Genomic DNA, 25,538 nt, shown 5'->3' on the forward strand with positions numbered 1-25,538 from the left:
ATTTTTCCTACAATATTCTGTGATTTAATTTTTCTTTATAGCTGAATATATTATATATTATAGCTGTGCTATTTTATATATGTACCAGATTTTCATTATCTGTTCATCTATTGATGGACTACTAGCTTGCTTCCATTTCTTTGCTATGGTGAATAAAGCAGTGGTAAACATGGACATGTAAATGTCCCTAAGGTAAGGTGTGGATCCCCTAGATAAATGGCCAGGAGTGAAATAGCTGGGTCATATGGATTGGGTCCCATGCCAGTGGCCACTGAAAGAGTCCTGAGTGAGTGTGTGATTATGGGGACGGGTTTGTGAATGCACCACAGCACCCACAAGGAGGTCAGAAGAAACTTGTGATTCTTTCCTACTGTGTGAGTTCTGGATATTGAACTCAGGATTTTGGGATAGACAGTAAAGACCCCTGCCTCCTGAGACATCTCATTAGCTATAGTTGTTTTAAATTACAAATTGTAATCACTCCAAAGAAATTTGCTTGTTAAGCTCATCCTCTGTCTAGTTGTCTATTCTGACCCCTGATCCTTCCCAGCCTCAGCCTCAGCTCTTGTTTCTCTTAGGGATCATGTTATTAGCCTTTACATCAAGGCATAAGACTGTCTCTTCAACAGTCAGCCTTACTATAGGGACCCATGTCCAATTTCCTTCCCTTCCTGCTACCATGGTTTCTGTATCAAGTGACCGGGTATGGAAGTTTATGATAGTTTGCCAAAGTGGGAGCCAAGGATTTAGAATACTCAGTGTAGGAGAGGACTGTCCCTCACCCAGTAGGCAGGGGTGGATCACCCATAAAATCTCAACAAGCTGAAATGCCAGGATCGAGGACACTTATAACCAAAGGCTTGAGTGGACAAGAAGAGAGTGAGGCCATGTGCTGGTCTCTTTGCCACTCATATCACTGGACTTGGAATCTTAGCTGCATGAAGAATTGCTAAGGGTGGAAGTGTAGAGTATGGAAATAGCTTGCAAAAAGCAGGGGCTCAGACAGTTTTAATATCAAGCTACCTCTATCATGTGACATGTCACCAGCACAAAAGGTACCTCCACCCTTTCACCAGTGAACCCAAGTCTTGGAGTCTTCTTCTGAGGTGGGAGGTAATAATTAGAGTTAGGGTTCACTCTACCCAGACCTGGAGATAGGTCCCCCATTTCAAGCCACTGCTGTTATTAGGTCCCTGATGTCTAGGCCAGGACCACAGACTTCTCCCAGAGTTAATGTGATGACTTTGGAGGGCCACATCATCTCTGTTGTTACTAAAGGACTAGGCTCTGAATGAGAACAGTAGGGAGCACAGGTGTTGCCTGTGCAGTGTGTTCTTGTCAACCTGCACTTGGTCTTAGGTGATAGAAGGCTGCCTTGCTGCACAGGATACATGAAGATGGGGTCATACTTTTCCTGAAGTCAGACAGAAGCCATTCCCTTGCTGTCATCCACCATTCCCAACTCAAAAAGGACAGAACATCTACTACATCTTGACCTGAGCATGGAGGTGGGCTGCAGGACGGGGCTTGGAGCTAAAAAACAAAGTAGCAGATGCTCTGGCCTTTGCTGAAGGGCCTGGAAACAGCTGTATGAAAGGACAGTTAAAAAACGCTCAGGTGTGACTTTCAGGGGTGGGAGGGGCACTGTCACATGTTCATGCCACTGCCCTTGAGGAGGAAAAGAACCCCATGAAGAGGCTGGATGTGTTGTGTGATTGTTGCTTTGGTTCCTCAAGGATGCTCTCAGGGAAAAATGTTGCTTGTCAGAGGAGAAGGCACTTTGGAGAGATAGCTTCTGTGTCTGAGTCTACTGTGTGCCTCAGCATCTCATGAGCTGGTTTGGAAGACTGGACAAAGAGGCCACAGGAAGACTCTGAGTCACTGTTTTGAAATGTATATGCACTTTAGAGCAGAGAGGTGGGAGAAGATAATAGAAGATCCCCATTAGTGGAATCATTGAGCATCAGTATGGGGGAGGCATGCTTTAGGGATTGGGGAGTTGGGTGTGGCTCAAGGAGGAGACTCTTTTCTGCACACTGTGACTTGGAGAAGGTCATGAATACCCAAGGAAGTGTCAGAGACCTGGAAGATAAAGGTGTAGCAGAAAGTCGGGGTCAGAGATGGATGTCAAAATAAGAGGGAGGGAAGGAGTGTGAAGGCACATAGAAGATCTTAGTCATGCCAAGGGTGCCAGTTGTGGCCATATAAAGTCACTTACTGTCTTACTCATTGTTCTATTGCTGTGAAGAGACACCATGACCAAGGAAACTCTAATAAAGAAAAACATTTAATTGGAGGCTTGCTTAGAGTTTAAGCGGTTTAGTCCATATCACCATGGAGCATGGTGGCATGTAGGCATGTTGTTGGAAAGGTAGGTGACAATTTCATCCTGATACACACACACAAAGAGAGAGAGAGAGAGAGAGAGAGAGAGAGAGAGAGAGAGAGAGAGAGAGAGAGAGAGAGAGCACAGGGAATAGCATGGGCTTTTTAAACTTCAAAGTTCACCTCCAGTGACACATTTCCTCCAATAAGGTCAAACCTCCTAACCCTTATAATCCTTTCAAATTGTTCCACTGCCATGGGACACAAAACCATGTCAGGAATATTGGTAAGGTAGAGCAGGTTGAGACCTGGAGACACAGTGGGCACACATCAGAGGCTTAGACTCGTCCCAGCTCCCTGCTAGACTCCTGACTTGGAACACACGCCATGCTTCTCACATAAAAGAAACATGTCCTATGGTCACATAGGCCTAAAGCAGAGTTCTCCATTCTAATGAGGTACCTAGAGGTCCAGAGGGCTTAGCCAATAAGCTTCCCTTCCCAGACATTCCTCCCTGCAAAAGGTATTTAATCTCAGGCCCACCCTGAGAAGTTGATCCATGACAATAAAGTGTTTAGAACCATGGAGTGTCTTTTCCTCAAGATCTGCCATAGGGAGCCATGAAGAAGGCATTCACCTACAGAGCCACAGGTTAATTCTCCCATAGAAGGCCTCTCTGCTACCTTCAACCTCCCCAAGAGGCCATGCCCTGTGGCAGAGCAGACTTATCCCAACACAGTGCCTGGTGGCCAAACATTCAAATATATGAGCCTATAGGGGCCATTCATTTTCAAACCATCACCTTCTACTCCCTAGCTCCAATAAGTTTGTAGTTAAATCATAATGCCAAAAAAGAAAAAGAACATTCAGTTCTACTTCAAAATTCCCCATCCCTAGTCTATCACAGTCTCAATACTGTTTAAAAGTTCAAAGTTCGCAGAGAGAAGAGAGGCTGAGTCTATGCTCAGTGTTCCGACTTACGAATATCTGATGATTAGTAGCCTAACACTCCCTTAAAAAAAAAGTGAGCCTGAGATGAGCATTAGTCCAGTGTTCCACAGGCCTGAGGGGAAAGACCATGCCCAAGATGACCCTGCATGGCACTATAGTGAATGAGTGGGGCATAGCACTCCTGAGATGACCTCAGACACTCAGAGACCCTGAGTACCACTAAGAGAAGCAAGTAAGCAAAGGAGAAATGGAAGAGAACGAGAAACAGAAGGATGTGGGCACAATGAAGAAAGGCATAACTGGAGAGTCAAGGGCAATGAGGAACAGCCTAAAGTGAGTTGCCTGTGATATCACCTGGGACCATGGTGGGGTCTTGGCCTGTGCTGTCATGGGGGCCACATCTGGGCCCATGGCCCTGTAGCAATAGGGGTCCTGTTACCACCAAAGGCCAGGCAGATGCTCCTGGTCTGGCGGCTGCCCAGGGACATGTTCATGTCTGAGGACTGTGCAGAACTGGCCCCACCCCTCAACTGGGCATCATGGGAGAGCTGGACCTGGGGGCATAAGAGCAGGAGAGCTGACCCTGTCACTAGCCAGCTGCAATATGTGGAAGAACAGACCACACAAATTGTGGGAGTTGTGGGTGAGCTGCCTCTCAAAGATATAAGAGTGGGGGATCTGGCCTACCACTCATCTGCCATGCAGTGGTGTGGATGAGGGAGAGATAACCTCCTCCCACTTGCCTCTCACCACCTTTGTCAGGTGAGAGAGTTGGCTCTGACGGAGTCATGAAAGCAGGAGAGCTGGCCCTGCCCCTCACCTGCTGCAGTACTTGGGAAAGCAGGCCCTGTACCTCATCTGGAAAACATAGTAGAGCTGACCCTGAAGGTGTGGGTGCAGGTGGGCTGACCCTGTTAGTAGAGACACAGGTGGGCTTGCCCTAAGGGTGTGACCATGAGAGAGCTTGTCCAGCAACTTGTCTGCCTTATAGTGACATAGGTAAAAATCAGCCACATTCTTTGCCAAATCTCATAAGATGATCTTTATGTCACCTATATTCTTCCCCTTGGAAACTCCTTGAGCCAGGACATCATAATCTACATTGCTCTTAGCATGCCTGTCTTCATGCTCCTATTAGTACGTTCCATTAAGTCCCACTTAAAGGATTCAACTGCTTTCCTAATCAAAAGTTCACAAGTCTATATTCCACCAAGCAGCATGGTCAGGCCTGTCACAGCAGTACCCCAGTCCCTGCTTCCAAATGCTGTCTTAGTCACTGTTCTATTGCTGTGAAGAGACACCATGACTAAGGCAACTCTTATAAAAGAAAGCATTTAATTGGTAGCTTGCTTATAGTTTCAGAGGTTTATTCCATTATCCTTATGGCAAGGAGCACAGCAGCATGCAGAACTACATCCTGATCCACAGGCAGAAAGAGAGAGAGAGAGAGAGAGAGAGAGAGAGAGAGAGAGAGAGAGAGAGAGAGAGAGAAAGAGAGAGAGAGAGAGAGAAACAGAGACAGAGAGACAGAGAGAGACAGAGAGAGACAGAGAGGCAGAGAGAGACAGAGAGAGGCAGAGAGAGACAGAGAGACAGAGAGAGACAGAGACAGACAGACAGACAGACAGACAGACAGAGGGGGGAGCTGGGCATAGCAGGGGGCTTTTGTAATCTCAAAGCTCTTTCTCTGACAATGCCATGCCACACCTCTCAAAGCTTGTAATGTTTTCTAACAGTTCCACCAACTGGGAACAAAGCAAAGGCTCATATATTTGAATAATATGAGCCTATGGGGGCCATTCTATCCAAACCACCACACCTAATTCTAACTAGTTGCCAGGTCTCTCCTTAAATGTAGGCTTCCCTAACTGTTCCCACCTTGTATCTTGATATAGAGTTTGCTGAGTTCAAGGAAATGATGACTGGATTTGGGTCAATTAGTTGATGAGATAAAATTGATAAGATTGCAAAGGAATGCAAAAATAAAATAACTGAACTAAAACTGAGAATCCAGATGTGAACCTAGACTTTCCAGTGTATAGCCTGCCATGGCCTTAGGGCCTTTGCACATGAAGCTCTCTCAACCCAGAACACTGGGCAGTGCTTGTTCTCTGAACACCTTTGGGAGCCTCCACAAACCCCTTCTGACTTCATCTTCTAGGGGTAGCACCTAGCTCATGTTCCTAGATCTCCCTCACTGTGCTGTCACCTCCTGAGAAATCAGCCTCCTGCTTCACTCCCCCCTTTGCAGGTTTCTGGAACCACAGTGGATACGCTTGGAGTGAGTCAGAACTGTAGATCACACATACATCAGGTGTGGCAGCAGCTCTCTATTCAGAATTTACGGAGTTGATATTGGATGTAGTTACTGACTGGGCTGTGGGAACAGCAATGAAAGACAGAAGAACTTGCTGTTCTCCATGACTTCACAGTGATCATGACAGGCTGTGATGGTTTGAATGAGAATGGCCCCATAGGTGCTTATATTTGAATGTTTGGTCCCCAGTTGGTGGAACTATTTGAGAAGGATTAAGAAGCAATGGCCTTGTTGGGGGATGTGTGTCATGGAAGAGGAAAGACATGAAGTTTCAAAAGACTCACGTCATTCCCAGTGACTCTGTTGCTGCCTTGTGGTTTTGTCTCCAAATGTGAGCTTTCAGCTACTGCTTCAGTGCTATGCCTGCCTGCCTGCCGCCATAATCTTGGCCATGATGATCATGGACTCTCACCCTCTTAAACTGTAAGCCCCAATAAATTCTCTATAAGTTGCCTTGGTCTTGATGTTTTATCACAGTAATAGAAAAGTAACTAAGGGCATGTGATCAGGGGCTAATGCCATAGTGTAAGCAACTCCAAAAACAGGAGGATGAAGATAGGACTGAATGGGCCAGAGCAAAAGTGATGACACTGAGAGAGATGTGAGGGATGTCTTATGGCCAGACCACATAATGTTGGGAAAATGGAGAGAACTTACTCTGGTGGTATGAGAGCCATAAGTAAGTGCTAAGCACAAGGGCATGGGACTGAATGTGGTGTGAGAGTAGGGATGCTGAGGAGAGCATGAGAGGCATAGGATAAGCAAGGGAGGTTCTTCTGAAGAGGTGACATTGGAGGCATGTCTTCACATTTGTCTCTTGTTTCCACCCTGTGTCCGTGCAGATACTGTTTATTTTGGGCAAGCTGGTAATGGGAATTCTCTGACCTTGACCTCCTGACTCCCTTATCACCTACCCATTCCTCTTAAGAGGAAGCCTCTTGGGGAAGCAATTTCTAAATATAAATTGATCTATTTAGTCACCCTACCCCTTTGCCATATCAGGGCAATTCTCTTCTGCCCCATCCTCCAGAAACAGCCTATACTACAGAGCTCAGAGAAGTCACTCAAAATAGCTTGTCATCAGTCGGCTCCCCATTACTATTCCTTCCTCCAGGGCACAGCAACAGCTCTTGCTCAAGGCCTCCCATTCCCTTGCACCCTTCTATACACTCTGGAGCTCTGTGAGGTCCTATGAGGATGCACTATCCCTTCTTGGAGCTGAGTAGAAGAAAACTACTCTCTGGAGTCCCTTCCCTGTGCCATGCCTACTACACTCCCCCAACCATATACCATAGTGCCAAACCTCTTGCAAACACTAGGGAATAAACAGACAAGGAACCAACAAACAACAAACTGCCACTCATTGTTCATAGCACAATACAGTCCTATACCACTGAGATTAAAATTTTCCTGCACTACATCGTTATGCTACCATCCCCATTCCCAAGCACCTGCATACTGGGGTGAAGGGCCAGCAAGAATTTCCAAGGGAAGATGGAATTGCTTAGAGGTCAGGAACACCATGTCCATAGAGGGCAGCTTAGAGTGACCTGGCTGAGCACTATCTTTGATTTTGTCCCTGAACAGAGCACAGTTACTTTTCTAATTAAATGTTTCAACTTGTCAGCTAAGCAGGGAGCATAGCAGTTCCAGAGGCTTCTCTCTAGCCATAATCCAGTTATGCTACAATATTGCAGCCTGCTCTCCCATTTATTTAATTAGGAACTGCAGGTGTCATCAAGCTCAATCTCTGGGGGAGCCTGGGGTGCAGCGTGGGAGGAAAAAGCAGCCACTGCCCCAGAAGATACTGAATGCCCTGTGTTGGAGGCACTGGGTTTCATCTGTGAGCTTTCTGTGGAAGAGCCAGGACAAGGGTAAAGGATTCAGGTTCCACTGTCATTGTCCCTAGGAAATAAGAGCTAAGCATGGCAGGCAGTACAGTCCATAGAGTAGCCTGTCCCAAGGGAAGGCTACAAGAAGAGTCCCTACAAGTCTGCAGGGCTAGTCAGGATAAGAATGAAGACAGCAGTAAATAGAAGGGTACACTTCCCCAGTGTCTATCAGGGGCAGACAGGTCCTCCCAGAAAGTGCCTCTGCTTCATGGCCCTGTCAAGCAGAAGCTGCCCTTACTTCTCTCAGATGGCTGCATCTGAGTCTCACCCCTCTCTCCAGCAGCAAGACCAGCAGAGGAAAGATGAGGAGCTGTCTCTTTCCTTATGGAAACCATAAGTAACACTCACTGCCAGTGGAGGGCAAGGGTTTTTTCCCCCACCACAGCTTAGTTCAAAGAAGGCTATGATGGTCTTTGACTCTCACTTTCCCAACTACAAGCCAGTTGGAGGACAGAGCTTGTGATGGCTTAGATCTGAAGTGTTCTTCAGTGACCCAGATGTTAAAAGCTGGGTTGTAAGCCTGAGGTACTAGTGAGAGTGGTCGGCACTGGAGAAGGCAGGGCCTAGTAGAACATAGATAAGAGTTGCCCTCAAGCAGGCATTGGACCCTAGTTCCTTATTCCCTCTCGTTGCTTCCCAGGAGATGAGTGGCCTACTCCACCACACACTCCCACCACAATGTACTATGCTGCCAAAGGCTCAAAGCAATGGGCCAGGGAATCTTGGACTTGGACCTTTGAAACTAAGAGCCACATCACATCCTTCCTTTTAGGTTACTCACCACAGGCATTTGTCACAGCCACAGAAGGCTGGCAAGTACAGTCTAAAGAAGAAATGGAAACTGCTAATGAGAATCACCAGGTAAGCTTCCCCACTCCTAACTGCCTCTGCCAGAGCTCCCATTGTGTGATGGTCGGTCCTCCTAGTGGATCATTGTACTGGTTAGTTTCGTGTGTCAACTTGACACAGGCTGGAGTTAACACAAAGAAAGGAGCTTCAGTTGGGGAAAGGCCTCCATGAGATCCAGCTGTAAGACATTTTCTCAATTAGTGATCAAGGGGGGAGGTCCCCTTGTGGGTGGTGCCATCTCTGGGCTGGTAGTCTTGGCTCTATAAGAGAGCAGGCTGAGCAAGCCAGGGGAAGCAAGCCAGTAAAGAACATCCCTCCATGGCCTCTGCATCAGCTCCTGCTTCCTGACCTGTTTGAGTTCCTTTGGTGATGAACAGCAATGTGGAAGAGTAAGCTGACTGAATAAATCCTTTCTTCCCCAAGTGCTTCTTGGTCATGATGTTTGTGCAGGAATAGAAACCCTGACTAAGACAATCGTGTATATGATCCATTATTTCTGATCAGCTAGAAACCATAGGCCAGCAGGCACCACTCACTAAATAATACTAGCACATGGTTGATGGGAATCCATACCAGCCTCGGGGCTTCTTGTGGGGGACAGTGGCAGGTCAAAGAAATATAAGAATGAGAAGAAAGTTCAGAATAGGCACAGGTGGGCCAGGGACACTCTAATCCACAGGAAAACATATAGAGGTACAGGCGGGCCTCAATGCCTATACTCAACCCCAAGGTGATGTTGTGAGAAGATTCCAAAGTATCACTAAGAGTCAAGACAAACTGTTATCTGCAAGCCCTTGTAAAATCAAAAAGAACATATGTATTTTCTAGATACATCGAAACCTATGAGGTAAGATTACACCATCACTGCTCCTCACCAGGCAGGCCCAGCAGATGCTGTCCAATTTGAACATAAATAATTTCTCCTGTAAATCCTGCTAGCAAGGAGTCAGACCAGTGTCTGCAGTGTAGGTATAGAGGATGCCATGGACCCTGGCTCATCTGCATGCCTTGTAGACACATATACCTAGTGTAACTTTGCTGAAGCCCATGGATATTCAGAAACCAATGTATGCAAGCCTTCTAGGAAACCTGCCTCAGAGATGGTGACAGCCACTGTGTCCCAAGTATTCACTGCAACATTACTTAAATGGCCTCAAATCACGTTGTTTTCGATGCTGTATGCATAGGAATCAGCAGAACAAAGCAGGATCCCTCCAAGAAATACAAGAAATATCACAGTAGGAGTTTGGAGGTCAAGGGAAAACAGCTGGCCTTTTTCCAAACCAGCCTTGAACTGATTCTGTTGCCTCTCCCTTCTGAGTTCTGGGATTAGAACTAGGAGCCATCAGTTGGCTAAGTGCCTGTAGCACAAACATACAGAGCCAAGATCAAATCCTCCGCACGCTTGAAAATCTGGTAGATCAGTACAGTCTACAACCAGGGACCCTCAGAGCAGGATGGGGTTCGGACAGCATGATCCCTGGATCTCAAAAGCCTCTCCACTCTTCAGGTCAGAAACCTAACTTCCTGATCCTTTTTTTTTTTTTTTTTTTTTTTTGGTTTTTCAAGACAGGGTTTCTCTGTATAGCCCTGGCTGTCCTGGAACTCATTTTGTAGACCAAGCTGGCCTCAAACTCAGAAATCCACCTGCCTCTGCCTCTGCCTCTGCCTCTGCCTCCCGAGTGCTGGGATTAAAGGCGTGCGCCACCACACCTGGCTTTTTTTTTTCTTCCTGATCCTTCTTATTCTTTCGCCAAGTCAGCACTGGGCTTGGTGCTCCTGAAGAGCCTACCTTCTTTATAAGTCATTATAGAGTCACCATTCAGTCTTCTGGGAGTACCACAGTACTACAATGCTAGCCACTGACCATAGCAAGACCAGCAGCTGTAGTGAAGTGTGGCCTGAAGATTAGAATAGCTGTAATCATCTTTCAGGAGCACCAGCTTCACTATTATAAGAAACAAAATTTATCAAGGACCACTGTCACTATCCCTGCAATCCCAAAGAAAAGAGAATAGGAAGTGTTCCAGTTCTATGACTTCTCATCTCAGGGACCTGTCAGCTTGTGATTTTGGCATGGGGGTGCTTTGAAAGACTGGGCATCTTGCTGATGCCCTCATGACTGGAATCCTGCTGTCTGCAAACCTTTTTGCTGCACTAGATGGAGAGCGCTGGCCCAGGCATGCCAGATACACAGAAGCCTGGTCTTCCCGCCTGGCTGGTCCTGCAGCTGTTTGAGTCTATGCCTGCTGATTCCCAACATTAATATCAGGATCTTGGGAGCTCAGCATTCTCTAGTTTGCTACTTAAAATGCAAGGGGACATGTGGAATGGACTTTCTCAAGTGGCTTTGAAACATACAGGACATTGCTCTTAACTGTGGTCACCTTGCAGTGTCACAGCTCTGCAAGCAGATTCTTTCTATCTAAAACTCTATGCCCTCTCACTGACCCTTCCCTCTTGAGGTCTCCTCCTCCTGAGCCTCTAGCCACCATCTTCTGCTGTTCGCTTCTGGGTCGGCCTCCTTAGCTTCAGCATAAGTGAGACAAGGCAGGATTTCTTTCTGAGGTGATAGACACGATGCATGAAAACCATCCCATAGTATGTAGATATGGCTATACAACATGTGCACCCCATAAATCACTCAAATGACTGCCAATCAAAAATGACCCTAAATGACATGTAGTTAAAATACAGAAATACAGCTGACCACCTGCCACCTAGGTTCTGTGGCTACCTGTTTTTTACCTTACACTTACTGAAACCACTTTGTTCTCTAGTCCAGGGTGTCACTGTCAGGCCTGAAGGCAGTGGCAAATTCTTAAATCACAAGTGGCAGTCCTCCTGGTCACCCCCTTCCATCTCCCTTTACCTCCCCCAACTGACTAGTTTAGTTAATCCCTGTGTGTCATGCTGGAGTACAAGACATGCGGCCATTGCTTCATCCAATTTCCTGTTATGTAGTAAGTAGTTCCTGGATTCTCCAAGGGTCAAAATCACATCAGTCATTATGGCCATGATTATGGGTTTTGGGTTACTGGAGAGCGAGCATCTTTCTACATTGACTGAGGAAAAATTCCTGAACCTAGTGTCCATGATGTTCTGTGACAGTGTTGGGCCACTGTCTGGGGCCCAAGGTGAAGAACAGATGGTACAGAAAGGTGACTGGTAGTGTTACACTCTCTACTCAGGACTTTCTGGTTCCTTTAAATTGGTTAGACTCTATAATGATGAAGAAAATGGAGGACTCATAGATATGCAACTCAGAACTAGAGCAGCTTATAATCTTGCTATACACTAAGTGTTCAGGCCAAAATCACTAGCTTTGGCATTGCCTCCAGAATCTATGGTGTTGATGTACTTCATATCTACAGTTTATACTTCCGCAATGTGTCTGCAGAACCTCCAGCAGCCTCCTCCTCCTGTAGGTGAGCAGCCCATAAGCTGGTGTGGTCTCTCTGACCTGTGTGCTTCATCAACACTGACTACATCATCACTTGCCATGCTACTGAGGCTAACTAAATAAAAAAATAAAAAGGAAAAATCAATAAACACATTAAAAGCTAAAAGAAAAAAATACTAAAAATAAAACTCAAAGTCCCAATCCAGCCAACTAAAGTAGCCACAAGTCCCACTGACTGAAATTCAGCCTGGCCTGGCTCTTACTGACATGGTGTTTGTAATCCCCTAGTTGGCTCTTTCAGATGACAAAGCAGGAAACAGTCCAATCATAGCTTGATATATCCAACAGCAGTCATCTCTCCTTTTGGCTTCAAGGGGAGTTCAAGTGATGATGATGATAATGACAACAACAAAACAACAATGGCGGCAATGATGACAGACCATGAGAGCTTCCATATCAGTGGATCATGGAGACTGATAGTCACTTGTTTGGAGAGTCAAGTCAATAGGCTGTTACAATGTCCTTTTCAATTTTGAGTCTGAGAAGCTATAAATTTGGCTGTAAGACTTTACCATTCTATACACACAGTATCTAACTGCTTTCATCATACCAGCCTAACTAGTGTCAGAAGGATAGTAGCACCACACTAACTTTTTGCTACTATCACTATTGCCATCTCCTAAGACACCACAGGGCAATTACTCACATCTAAGGGGCTGGAAGAAGAGTTTTCCCTGAATTCCTCCAGATTTCCTACCAAAAACCTTGTTACAGAAGGAAATGGGTTGATACTTTCATGGTGATGAAAGCCAAAACAAACAGTGAAGAATCATACTGCCTGAGACCCAGTCCTTCCAGTAGGACTGAGAGGTGGAGCTTTTCCATGTACCCTATTTCCTCTGTGCTACTATAACAAAATGTCCTCGACTGGGTAATTTGTAATCAACAGAAATTTACTTCTCACTATTTTAGAAGTCTAAGACCAAGGCACTCAGGAACTCAGTGCATGGAGAAAGTTCTCTTTCTCTCTCTGATGGGGCATTGTTTCCTCATGTGGCAGAAGGACTGATCTGAAGTCCTTTTCCCAAAGGTACACATTCCATACCAGAGGGCAAAATGTCATCGTGTCATCATCTCCTAAGGCCCTTTAGGACTCTTAAAGGTGAGGTGAGGTCTCAGTGGAGAGTTTGAGGAACGCAACCATCCTAACAACCTCACCAGACAAGTAAGAGTTGGCATTATTTGTCTCCTCCAGTTGCCCCTTGCATGAAAGGAGTCTTTAGGTTGAAGTGAAGGACATTTGACAGTAATTAAGAGCATAAAGACTTAAAGGCCACTGGCAAAGGTAAACAGGAGTGTTTGATTTTAGTTTTTTTTTTTTCCTTTGACATGATTCAAGAGATAATATAGAAGCATGAAACAAGTGTAAAGCTGATGTTGGATTCCTCATTGCAAATACCTGTAACTCTGTGACATTGTTAATTGAGAAGTTAGGATAGAGATATCCAAGAACACTGTTTGTGTTACAGAAGCTATACGGCAGAGTGGTGATCACTGAATAAGTGCACCCTTTTGGGAACCACAAAACAAACACACAAACAATCTAACACAGCTATACAACACACCTAAGACCAAAGGGACAGGAATAGAATCTTTCACCATAAAAATAAGCTGAATAGAACAGAAGATGATCCTGTAGGGAAAACAGAACAAAGACATAGAAAACCAGGAAAAAAAATGGCAGAAGTCCTCACTTATAGGGAATTGAGTAAGTAGAAATACCACAGATCCTACCAGCCTAAGTAGGATCTCGGGAAATATGTCCTAAACAAAGGGAATGAAAGAACAGAGGTCCTGGGCATCCATGAACTCAGAGCAGGAAGGTCAGAAAGCTAAAGTGTGATGACCAGAGAGAGAATGGAGAGATCAAAGACACTCTGAGGATGGGGCATTCTTGTTTCTGTGTGAAGTGGGGAAAACTGAGGCTCAGGGAAATGGAGCCCTTCTGCTGCAGCCCATACGCCCTCACACATATGGTTCCAGAGTCCTCTTGTGCTCAAACGCCAATCCTGGGTCACCAACAGTCACCATCTCTAAATATGTTCTTAGTGAAACTACAAATAAGAGCTACAAGGTTTTAGAGACAGGCAGACTGAGTAACTCAGTCAAACCTCCACTGAGTCATCAGTAGGCCTTCCATCCCACCAGTTTCTCTGGACCATCTCCTATGCTGGCACCAGACTATTCTAAACACAGAAGTGGCTTTTTGCATCATTTGAATTTAACTTGAATCTGATTTCTGAAATGTCTTTCTACCTATGTTAAGGAATGGGCCAGCAGTGCCCCCAGAAGCAAACAGAACACGAACACACACACACACACACACACACACACACACACACACACACACACACACACACACACACTGCATTGGACATCAGTGTTGTTTTCCTGTAGCTATTTCATACTAGAGGGAGATGGGAGGCTGCTGAGACTCAAGGAAGCCAACAAAACTGACCCAAAAATGCAGAAATTTTTCACTTGAAAAGCTCAGAAACTTATAAAACACACGAGTCCCACTCATGAGGTTCTCCTTGAAAAAAAAAAAAAAGAAGTAAATGATTGAAAACTACTCAGTGCAACTACCTATATATTGTACAGGTTGCTCCAGGGATGTCATTTTTATGAACTGTCATCCACACTGGGGTGATTAAGGTGTTCAAGCATCACCCCATAGGTAAATACAGTAGACTCAATGGTTCAGTAGAATATTGATTTGGAGGGAAATTTTGTTGGGCTGTCATTGGTGCCCTGTCTGGAGTGAATAGGTGTTTTTTTCATGTCTCCCCAGGAGAAGTCACACAACACAGCTGAAGACCCACATGGCTCTCGCCTTTTCTTGCCCTCTAGATATAACAAAAGGAATATTAATGAAATGGAAGTCTTTCCTGAGAAAATTGCTCAGGATGTGGTACTAAGAATCTTAGAAAACAGAAAGTAAAAAGCCAAGCTGTGGAATGAAGAATATCCCCAGAAACTTCAATCAGGATTACAGAAGGAGTGTAGGATGCACAGTGGAGAGAAAAATGGAAACTCTGCAGCTGGGACTCTAGCACTTTCTGTTCAAGACAACAGGGGTTCCCTCAAACCCTGCTCGGATATTCAAAGAGTTGTGCCAGCAAAGACTAGTAGGGAAAGGAAAAGGAGAAAGTAACACAGACACTGAATGTGACTCATACTATGTGCTACCCACACCTCCACTTTTTTGTTTGTTTGTTTGGTTGGTTGGTTGGTTGGTTGGCTGGTTGTCTGTCTGTCTGTTTGCCTTAGTTGGTCCACGGGCCTTGAGGATGGAATCCTTACTCCCACATTCTCATGGAGCACATACATGTACTAGATCCACGGCCTTAGTGAGAATAAGGCGTGAACACAGTATGTGCTCAATAAAGACTCCTAATTTAGCGTGATCTCTGAGTTTCTTCAGTGTCAGATCCAAGTAGACAAAGAAGTTTCAAGAAGAACAGATATAAATTCAGAATCATCTGACCCCAGTGCTTATACTGATTCCATATAATGCTAAGCCATGTCTGTGCACACTGTGTGATAGTTTCTGTCCAAAATGCATCCTGAGAGCTTTTATGTTACAGGTTTGGTCTCAACATAACACTCAGGGTTCCAAGATGGAACCTTTGGAAGATATAAGGGATAACTTTATGTCAATTTGACACAAGTTAAAGTCATCTGAGAGAAAGAAACTTCAATGTAAAAAAATGCCTCTATAAGATTGGGCTGTAGGCAAAACTGTAAAGCATTTCTTAGATACTGATTGATGAGGGGGGCAGCACACTGTGGGCGGTGCCACTCTGGGTTGGTAGTTCTGGGCTCTATAAGAAAGCAGGATGAGTAAGCTATGGGGAGCATGCCAGTAAGCAGTACTCCTCGATGTCCTCTGCATCAGCTCCTGCTTCCAGGTTCCTGCCTGTTTGAGTTCCTGTCCTGACTTCCTTCAGGATAAACTATGATGTGGAAGTGTAAACCAAATAAGCCATTTCCTCCCCCACTCGTCTGTGGTCATAGCATTATCACAGCAATAGAAAGCCTAAGACAGAAGGTGATTAGATCATAAGGGCTGTGACCTCATTGATGGATTAATCCATTTATAAATTCGTAATTAACAGGCTATTGAGAGGTGGTGGAAACTTAGGAGGTGGGACCAAGCTGGAGGAAGTATGTTACTCCAGCAGGTCCCTGAATGCTATGTTTCCCTCCCTATCCTATCTAACATTAAAGAACTGCCTTAATGTTCTGTTTTGTCAGAGGCCCAAAACAATGAGGTCATATACCACGGATTATAGCCTCTGAAACCACAAACCAAACCAAATTTTTCCTACCTCTAAAGTATGTTTCTCGGGTACTTGTCACTGCATGGAAACTGACTTACATTCATCTCAAGGCCACTGGCTCAGTCTTCATTTGGTTACTATGGGCAAAGCTACAGAAAAATCCCCAGCCTGTTTCTCTCTGGTCTCCAAAGCCAAAAGCATGGCTCTCTTTACCTGTCATGGCAAACTCTCCTACCACATCTGTCAGTTTTCATATTGGCCTTATGAGGAAATGAAGAATATATTCTCATCTGGTGTATAGAGGTGAAGAAAAGGGCCCAGATAATTTAACAGGCCATCTCAGATGAAGCAAGAGACATGCTCACCAAAAGTCCAATTGTTTTCACTAACACAAAGCTCAGCTTCTCCAAGAAATGCCCACTCACTGCTCAGATGAGTAGTCCTCCAGCTCCTGTTTCCAACCCTGAGTTGCTTGATGCTCCCTTTAGAAAACATGTCACAGTTCAGAGGCCCAAACTAGAGGGACAAGCTTCATGGAACCTCCTTATTCAGTATTTTCCTAACCATCAGCAGCAAATTTTCCACATACCCATGAGCTCATACTTAAGAAGTAGGCACATGTTCAACCCTGGACAATGCCTGTGATGAACAGATGCAGCCATTCAATTATGCAGGAGTTCGTTAATACAAATTTCTGGGTCCCTGGCCCTCAGAGTCTGAATTTTCAGCAAGCACAATGGGCCCCTGTACCATGCAAAGGCTTTACAGTGAGACATGCATGTTCTGCACTAGAAGGCTGCAATGTTTGAGATGAGCTATGTGACATTCATTGCCCTTAACTTCCTTGAGCTGAAGGAACAGAGCAATCACAGATGTCTGAAGGGTGGGGTGGGCTGTGCAATATGTTAGGTAGGCTGTGCAGATGAGGCACATCCCTCATTGAATATTATTTAGTCCTCTTCCTGAGCACAGACAGCAAAGTTCATTTCAAAGGATTGACAAGCAGCCAGTAAAAGAAAGGGTGCAAGGTTGACCTGTGCAAAGTGTTTGCATTTTAAACAGCCTCGGCGGCCCTCTTTCCTGCCTGCCTGCATCTCTCCATTCCTCTAGAATCCAAATCCTACAACCCTCTCTTCTCCCAAGCTGCCCTCCCTCCACTAAAACATCATTAGAGGATTCAAATTCAGGGCCTCCAGAGCTCTCTCTAAATGGAATCAAAAGTAGACACATGGTCTCAGGAACAATGACCAAAGTCCTGCGTTTGCAAAATTGTTCAGAAAAAAAAAATGAGTCATTTCATTTGTGGAAAATGAATACATCTGATCTTGCAACGTTTTTGCCTGGGGAAAAGTGGTGCACATGAATTTCCAAACACGCTCATGCCCAAAACAGCTCTCTGCTAAAGAGGCTTAGAGAATCTGCCAGAAGGCGGCAGCTTGCGTCATGGGAATTCAGGAAGAGTACCCCCTCCGGAGTAGAGCCCTAGACAGAGTGAGGTGTCCTGGCTATGGGTATGTGACCTTCACTCTGAGCAAAGACAGTTATCTCTTGGCATCCGTTGCATCTGCCTTAAGTAACAGGCAATCTGAGCAGATCGTATACAGTCCACTCACTGTCCATGGGAGAAGCCCACACCCTAGACACCAATCAGTCCCAACACCGTAGTCAAAAATTCCTTCCTCTTTAGGCCACTTTATTTTTAGCTAACTGTTTGAATGAATAGTATAGAATACTGTTCATGCAGGATGATCACTAGGTAGACGCCAAAGGGGCTCCTGATCCTAGCTGCCAAAGAGGTCATTTTACTAGTGTCTTTATTTCTTTCCACCTCCTGTATTATCTCACATCTGTCCTTTCTTGTGAAAAGGGAGCTACAGATATACAGGCTCTCTACACCCTGCCATCTCCTTAACCACTTGTTCCTTCTGAGCTTTCCTTCCCCCTTGTTCCTCGCATAGTAGGGCCACTTTGGCTGCTTCACTGATTGTCTCATCAAGTTGTTCTAGTCACCCATCTGATCCTTCCTTCCATCTCCACCCAGTCTCTACCACCCAGGATGTCTCCCCTCTTTGATATCCAGCTCCCACTGTTATCAGCCTGGACAGTGTATGGTGTGTCCCAGGCTAATCCCCTCAGCACTACACACAGTTCTTTTAGGACTCTCCCTTCAGCCCTTCTTGATGTGTCTCTGCTTCCTGATGGATGATGGATCGGGGCTCTAGAAACAGTCCTTTCATTTCACACAGACTCTCTCCCCTAGTTGCTGCTTATCTACTCAGGAGATAGTCACTCTGCCCTCCATGTCTCATCTTCAGGGTACCTGGAAAACCCTTCAACACTGACACCCCAGTTCCACCAAGCTGGACCTAGAACCACACACCAGCCATCTTAGTTATCACCGGAAGACCTAGAAGTCCATCAGCTGCCCAAAGGGTTCAGAGCCCACAGGCTCTTAAATTGCCTCCTCCCGATCATAATGGTCTCTATGACTCTTTTGCTTCCCTGACTCCTGAGCTGAGAGCTGACAGAGGCAGAGGCACTGAGATACAGAGCTCCTACTCAGCTCTGCCCCTCCCTTTGGCCCAGTCACTGTTCCCACTGCAGACAGTACACCATGTTTATTAGGTGGGTTGGGAAGGGACAGAAAACTCCCTGCATTCCCTGCCCCATGGAGATGTACCCATGTGATAGTCAAGTAGTGAAAATCTGTACTGAACCAAACATCCTAAACATTATGCCCAGCCCAGCCGCAACAGTGACAGTGTAGAAACGTCTGGTCCTAAACTAGCCACAGTTTAAGCACAAGAGGAAACTAGCAGCCTTAACAAGGAGAAAAAACTACACTGCACATACTCTAGAACTTATTCTAAACCAGGAAAAACCCACATGATAAATGCAGGTCTGTGTGTGCTTAGATAACATGCCAGAGCCCCTGGGGCAGCAGGCCAGGTCTGGACAGTGGTCAGGGGGGCAGAGGGACCCATAGGGAAGAAATTAAAGCACATAGTTTCTGAGAGCCACTCCCAAGACAGAAATTCAGAAAAGGAAGATGAAACACATACCTGATGCTGCGAGAACTTTCTTCTTCAGACCTGCAATGAGAAGAACACACACTTAGACACCACACCTTCATTCAACTGAACCATAGGATACTACTTGCAGAGACACATAGGCTTTTCAGCTATTCCTGAGTCCTGTACCCAGCACAGCAGAATGCTAGCAGGCCCAGTCCCAGCACAGCCTATGTACATTTCATATGACTCCACCTTGGAAGCCATCCCTCCTAGAGCTCTTGGGGTTTCATTCCCTTTATTATTTGGACCCATGTCATTCTAGGACTTGGTGGCAAACTCAGAGAAGCTTCAGAAATGCTACACAGGGCACATAACAGAAGCTAGATAAATGAACGAGGAAGAAGCTGAAGGCCTCCCTCTATCCCTAGAAGGAGTGCCCAGAGTGATTCCCATTGCTATCTCTACTTTCAAGAACCCAGAAATCAATGACAGGCACTTCTCAGAACAGACAAGACTAAATGTCAAGAACTTAGATATTAGATTCTATTGTACAAATCCAACAGCGCCACCTTCTTTCTCCACTAAAAGAAGGTGAGTTGAGGTTAAATCCCATAATGACTAAAGTCCTGAGTGGGTGTCCCAGATGACCTTGAACAGTGGGCTTCCTGGGTTAAGGAGAAAACACCACAGCACACATTCAGGAATTTAATATCTGGCTACTCCAATCTGGATTTTATTGCCAGAAAGCAATGAGAAATAAAAACGCACTTAACTGAAGCCAGATAGCTTATCCTTCTGCCCACGGCCTCTCCAGCAATATGACCAGCAGAAGCTAGAGCATTAGTGGAGAACTCTTCAGCACATACAGGACCAAGACAGCTTCCCCAGCAATATGCCTTTCTGACCAGTCTCAGCCTTCTCCATGAACTATCCAGTAACCATGAGAAGTAGAGCAGGTACAGTGCCCCCTTTATCTGTGGTGGATGTGTACTGAGGCCCCAGAAGATGGCTGCAACCACAGTTGGTACCAACACCTATGTGATAATCTTGACTTTCAATTTATTGTAATTAGATACCTCAGATTACTAAAACACACTCCAGGGTATCTGAGGGTGTCTCCAGTGGTGATTAGAAAGCTCTGATCTGATCCACTGATAGATTCAAATTTGGGATGTGGTGGGGCTACACAAGGTGGGACCTGGTTGGAGGAAGTGGGTTACTAGGGCTGTGCTTTTGAAGGGGGTGTGTGGGCCCTTGCCCTGCTCCTGGTCCTGATCCTGGTCCTGGTCCTGGTCCATCACTCCTCTTGGCTTTTTGACCACTGTGATGTGAGCAGCTTCATTCCTCCACACACTTCAGCCATTATGTTCTGCCTCACCACAGTCTAGAACAGGGCAGTCAGCTCACTATGGATGGAGCCCTCTGAAACCCTGAGCCAGACTAAATCATCCTTCCTTTAAACTTTTGGCTTTAAACATTTGTCATGGAGATGAAAAGTCTAACCCTTGCTATAATTTAGTGTCTGTACTGGCTAGTTTTGTGTCAACTTGACACAGTTGGAGTTATCACAGAAAAAGGAGCTTTAGTTGAGGAAATGCCTCCATAAGATCCAATTGTGAGGCATTTTCTCAATTAGTGATCAAGGGGGAAAGGCCCCTTGTGGGTGGGACCATCTCTGGGCTGGTAATCTTGGTTCTATAAGAGAGCAGGCTGAGCAAGCCAGGGGAGGCAAGCCAGTAAGGAACATCCCTCCCATGGCCTCTGAATCAGCTCCTGATTCCTGACCTGCTTGAGTTCCAGTCCTGACTTCCTTGGTGATGAACAGCAGTATGGAAGTATAAGCCAAATTAACCCTTTCCTCCCCAACTTGGTTCTTGGTCATGATGTTTGTGCAGGAATAAAAACCCTGACTAAGACAGTGTCTTTTTCATTTTTATGGGACACTTAGGCATCATGGCCGTAAATTCTGAGGTTTGTGGGATGACAGAAAACACATCAATTTCTTTTTCCTCCCCATGACTACAGACAAATGTTTCATTCTTACCATACCTCTGCTATGATTTTCTTTAATAGGTCAAGAACTTTGCCCTTACCACTAGCACTAGACCTGATAAGTAGGACCACTAATAAGGGACTAACAAGGGGAGAATATACAGCATGGGGACACTGGGCATGTCCTAGGCAGGATGAAGCAGGATATAAGATGCCCCTCAACAGAGGAATGGATACAGAAAATGTGGTACATTTACACAATGGAGTACTACTCAGCTATTAAAAAGAATGAATTTATGAAATTCCTAGCCAAATGGATGGACCTGGAGGGCATCATCCTGAGTGAGGTAACCCAATCACAAAAGAACTCGCACAATATGTACACACTGATAAGTGGATATTAGCCCAGAAATTTAGAATACCCAAGATATAAGATACAATTTGCTAAACGCATGAAACTCAAGAAGAACGAAGACTAAAGTGTGGACACTTTGCCCCTTCTTAGAATTGGGAACAAAACACCCATGGAAGGAGTTACAGAGACACAGTTTGGAGCTGAGACGAAAGGATGGACCATCTAGAGACTGACATATCTGGGGATCCATCCCATAATCAGCTTCCAAACGCTGACACCATTGCATACACTAGCAAGATTTTGCTGAAAGGACCCAGATATGGCTGTCTCTTGTGAGACTATGCCGGGGCCTGGCAAACACAGAAGTGGATGCTCACAGTCAGCTATTGGATGGATCACAAGGCCCCCAATGGAGGAGCTAGAGAAAGTACCCAAGGAGCTGAAGGGATCTGCAATCCTACAGGTGGAACAACAATATGAACTAACCAATACCGCCCCCCCCACACTCCCACCCCGGGAGCTCGTGTCTCTAGCTGCATATGAATCAGAAGATGGCCTAGTCAGCCATCAGTGGAAAGAGAGGCCCATTGGTCGTGCAAACTTTATATGCCTCAGTACAGGGGAATGCCAGGGCCAAGAAGTGGGAGTGGGTGGGTAGGGGAGTGGGTGGGTAGGGGAGTGGGTGGGGGAGTGTGTGGGGGACTTTTGGGATAGCATTGGAAAGTAAATGAAATAAATACCCAATTAAAAAAATAGTTCAAAAAGCAAACAGGTGAAAGGAAGTGTTATATAAGGAAAAGCAATCTCAAAAAGATAAAAAAAAAAAAGATCTTATCACACTGATCAGTGTGCAATTATAAACACAGCATGAGGGCTGAAGAGAAGGCAAAGAGGGTAAGAGCCCTTGTTGCTCATCCAGAGTACCCAAGTCCAGTTCCCAGAATCAACATCCAGTGGCTCATAACTCCTTTAACTCCAACTTCAGAAGATCAAATGCCCTCTTCTGGACTATGTGGGCACTTGCACACATGGCACTTCCCCACACACATATAAATAAAAATAAATATTTCTAAAGGACAAGGCATTGTTTTGTTAATACACAGCAGAATTATTTTTCTGGAAATTTTCATTTAATATTTTTGGATTGTGGTTGAGCATAGCTAATTAGACCACAGAAAGCACAGCCTTAGATAAGGAGGAACAACTGATGTTTCCAGCAATAAATGTCCCAGGTGCATAAGTACTACTAAAAAGGCACTGGCCTCCTAAGCAGCAATTAGGCATGAGTATTAGCAAGGGTCACACTGGTCTACACAAGCAGGGGAAGTGATCATGGGATTTGGGAATAGCCAAAATGACCACGTGGTCCACCCCCTTGCTCCAGACACCTAGGTACAGGTCCAGATGAACACTAGGGAGTTGAAGACTCTATGAAACTATTCTAAGCCTGAAGACAAGTCCACCACAGAATGGGAAAGGCAATACCCGAGGGCAGAGACTAAGAGTTCTTGTACTTTACTTTGTTTCCATTTGATCACAGCTAGGAGAGACGACAAAGTATGCAGTGAATAACAAAGGGAGAGGGAGAGAATGAGGACAAATGTGTCATATGCACATGTGCTCAGGCACATATCTTAATCCTAAACTCCTTCTAGGTTGCCCTGTCTTGGGAGCCTCTGGGGAGGCCCATACTGGGAGTGTCTGAGGCTTCCTGTCAAAGCCTCAAGGCTGAGCTCAGGTTTTCCATCCAGCACCACTACAGCCCAGCATTACAACAATACTCTGTCCCTAGTGCCTGGAACACTGTGATGGTTTAAATAAAAATGGGTCCCATAGGCTCATATATAGCTGAATGCTTAGTCACAGGGAGTGGTACTATTTGAGAAGGATTAGAAAGATTAGGAGATGGATTGTTGGAGTGTGGCCTTGTTGAAGGAAGTGAGCCACTGGGGTGGGTTTTAAGGTTTCAAAAGCCTATGCCAGGTCCAGTCAATCAATATATTGCTCTCCCTTCCTTTCTTCCTTCCTCCCTCACCTTCTTTCTCTTTTTCCCTGCCTGTGAATCAGGATGTAGCTCTCAGCTACTTTTCCAATACCAAGTTTGCCACGCCTGCTGCCATGCTCCCTGCCCAATGATGATAATGGACTAAACCTCTGAAACTGTAAACAAGCCCTCAATTAAATGCTTTCTTCTCTAAGAAATTACCTTGGCTATGGTGTCTCTTCCTTGGTCATGGTATCTCTTCACAGTAATGTAACAGCAACTAAGACAGGCAGAGCGCTCTGGTCCTGCTGTCACTGATCTCCTAATATAACAAACTGAGATGGTCTCCTCTTTCGATGCCTCTTTCTTTCTGTGTTTCTCAGAAACACAATGCACTCTCTGTAGCTCAACCTTTTCCTGTTCCCCTCAAAAGTCTGGTACCTAAGCTGGGGCCTTGAATCCCACAAAGTCATAAGGAAGTAGTTTAGGTTGTTGCACAAACACAGATAGGTCCTATATGTTGCCACACAGTAAAAAAATAACTCTGACCCTGAGCAATTCCATATGTCCTCCAGTGGTGGCTAACTGTGGCTATCAATTTGTCTGGATCTGTGTGCTTCTTAAGTTTTTATTGTCAAAATGACACAACCTAGAGTCAAGTGGAAATCTCAATTGACAAATTGCCCAGATCAGACTGGCTTGTGGCCAAAGCATAAGAGGCACTGTCTTGATGGATGATTGATGTTGCAGGTCTCAGACAATTGTGGGCAGCACCATCTGTAGGCAGATGGGTTTGGACTGTATAAGAAAATTAACTGAATGTGAACCAGTGAGTGAGCTAGTAAGCAGCATTCTTTCTTGGTTTTTCCTTCAGTTCTGCTCCGACTTCTCTTGATGATAGATTGTGACCAGGGAGTTGTAAGCTAAAATAAAATCTTTCCTCCCACAAGGTGCTTTTGATCAGAATGTTTTATCATAACAACAAAAAGCAAACTAGGACACCTCCATAACCTGGCTCCCCTTAGTGTTTGTGAGTCCCCCTGTGATTGCTTTGTATACTGTCAGGGACCTTGGTCACTCTCTTTGAAATCACAACCAGTATGATCTCTGTAGGAAAGTCTTTTGTGTGAACTCCTTGCCACTGCTTTCAGGATGTCTCCAACTGTGGGTGCAGTTCAACAAACATGAAGATGGAAGGCATTTGCTATCTTAGTAATTTTGAGGTCCTGTATCATGCAGCCATAGATGATTTACACATGGCTTCTTCCATTACCTCCCTCATAGCACACGGAAGGCAGCTTCCACCTAGCTCCCACTTGAGGCTCTTCACTGCTGCCTATCCACTCAGTAAATGCCCATCATGTCCACTGTGCAGCCCCAGGGACTTCTTGTTATGTTGCTGAGTTTCAGCAAGGCCATCTCAGACAGGAGCCCTAGCAACCTCGGATGCTGCAAAGCCAGGAGATGCCAGGTAACAAAGCAGAGCTCTTAGATGCCGGTCTGTCTAGGATACCACCCAGTACTGCTCCAGATTGGCTTCCATGTGGATTCTAAAGTAATTTAGCCTGTGTGAGCCTTAGTTTCCATATGGATTTTAGAAGGGAAAAAAAAACAATTAGTCTTCAAGAATATAATAAAGAGAAAGCCCAGGTGTAGCTGCCAACAAGCTGTGTTATTTGCCACCTGTCTGCAGGTAAAAGGGAGACTATATGGTGTTCCAGCTATGAAGCTGCTTTGTGGCTGCTCTGTGGCTGATTATAGAGCTTACAAAGATAGTGGAGACTTCTGAAACAACTTCAGCATTTGAAGAGCTGGACCACACATGGGCCTGACATGGAGCAAGTCAAGACATATCTGTGGTGGGAAGTTATGGCAAAACAGCTCATTCCTCATCTCACATTTGCAAGATGGCCCTGAGTTGAGTTGCACTGCTACTTCAGGAACAAAAGCAGCCAATAGAGAAACAAAAAGTTGAAAGCTGTGGAAACTCTGAGGAAGATGAGCTCTCTGTGATTCATGTGTAGGTATATACATGCATGTGCCCATATGGGCATGCATCTATGCATGAAGAGTAATATGTAAGCTTAAAGGTAGGCATGTGTTCCTGTATGGG

The 25,538-nt window shown here is 45.3% G+C and overlaps 1 protein-coding gene and 1 pseudogene across 5 annotated transcripts in view; one reads left to right on the forward strand and one right to left on the reverse strand.

Annotated features, from left to right (window-relative positions):
• Iqsec1 (IQ motif and Sec7 domain 1) overlaps nucleotides 1-25,538 on the reverse strand; it is a 328,885-nt gene that overhangs the window by 194,702 nt on the left and 108,645 nt on the right. For all 5 annotated transcript variants that reach the window (XM_030255340.1, XM_006505983.4, XM_006505991.4 and 2 more), the window contains exon 2: nucleotides 19,143-19,172. In XM_030255340.1, the coding sequence (XP_030111200.1) occupies nucleotides 19,143-19,172 (30 nt within the window). The remainder of the gene's footprint in view (nucleotides 1-19,142; nucleotides 19,173-25,538) is intronic.
• Nucleotides 3,240-3,335, forward strand: Gm25185 (annotated as a pseudogene).

This window comes from Mus musculus, chromosome 6 (genome assembly GCF_000001635.26).
Source record: "Mus musculus strain C57BL/6J chromosome 6, GRCm38.p6 C57BL/6J".
Classification (NCBI taxonomy): domain Eukaryota; kingdom Metazoa; phylum Chordata; class Mammalia; order Rodentia; family Muridae; genus Mus; species Mus musculus.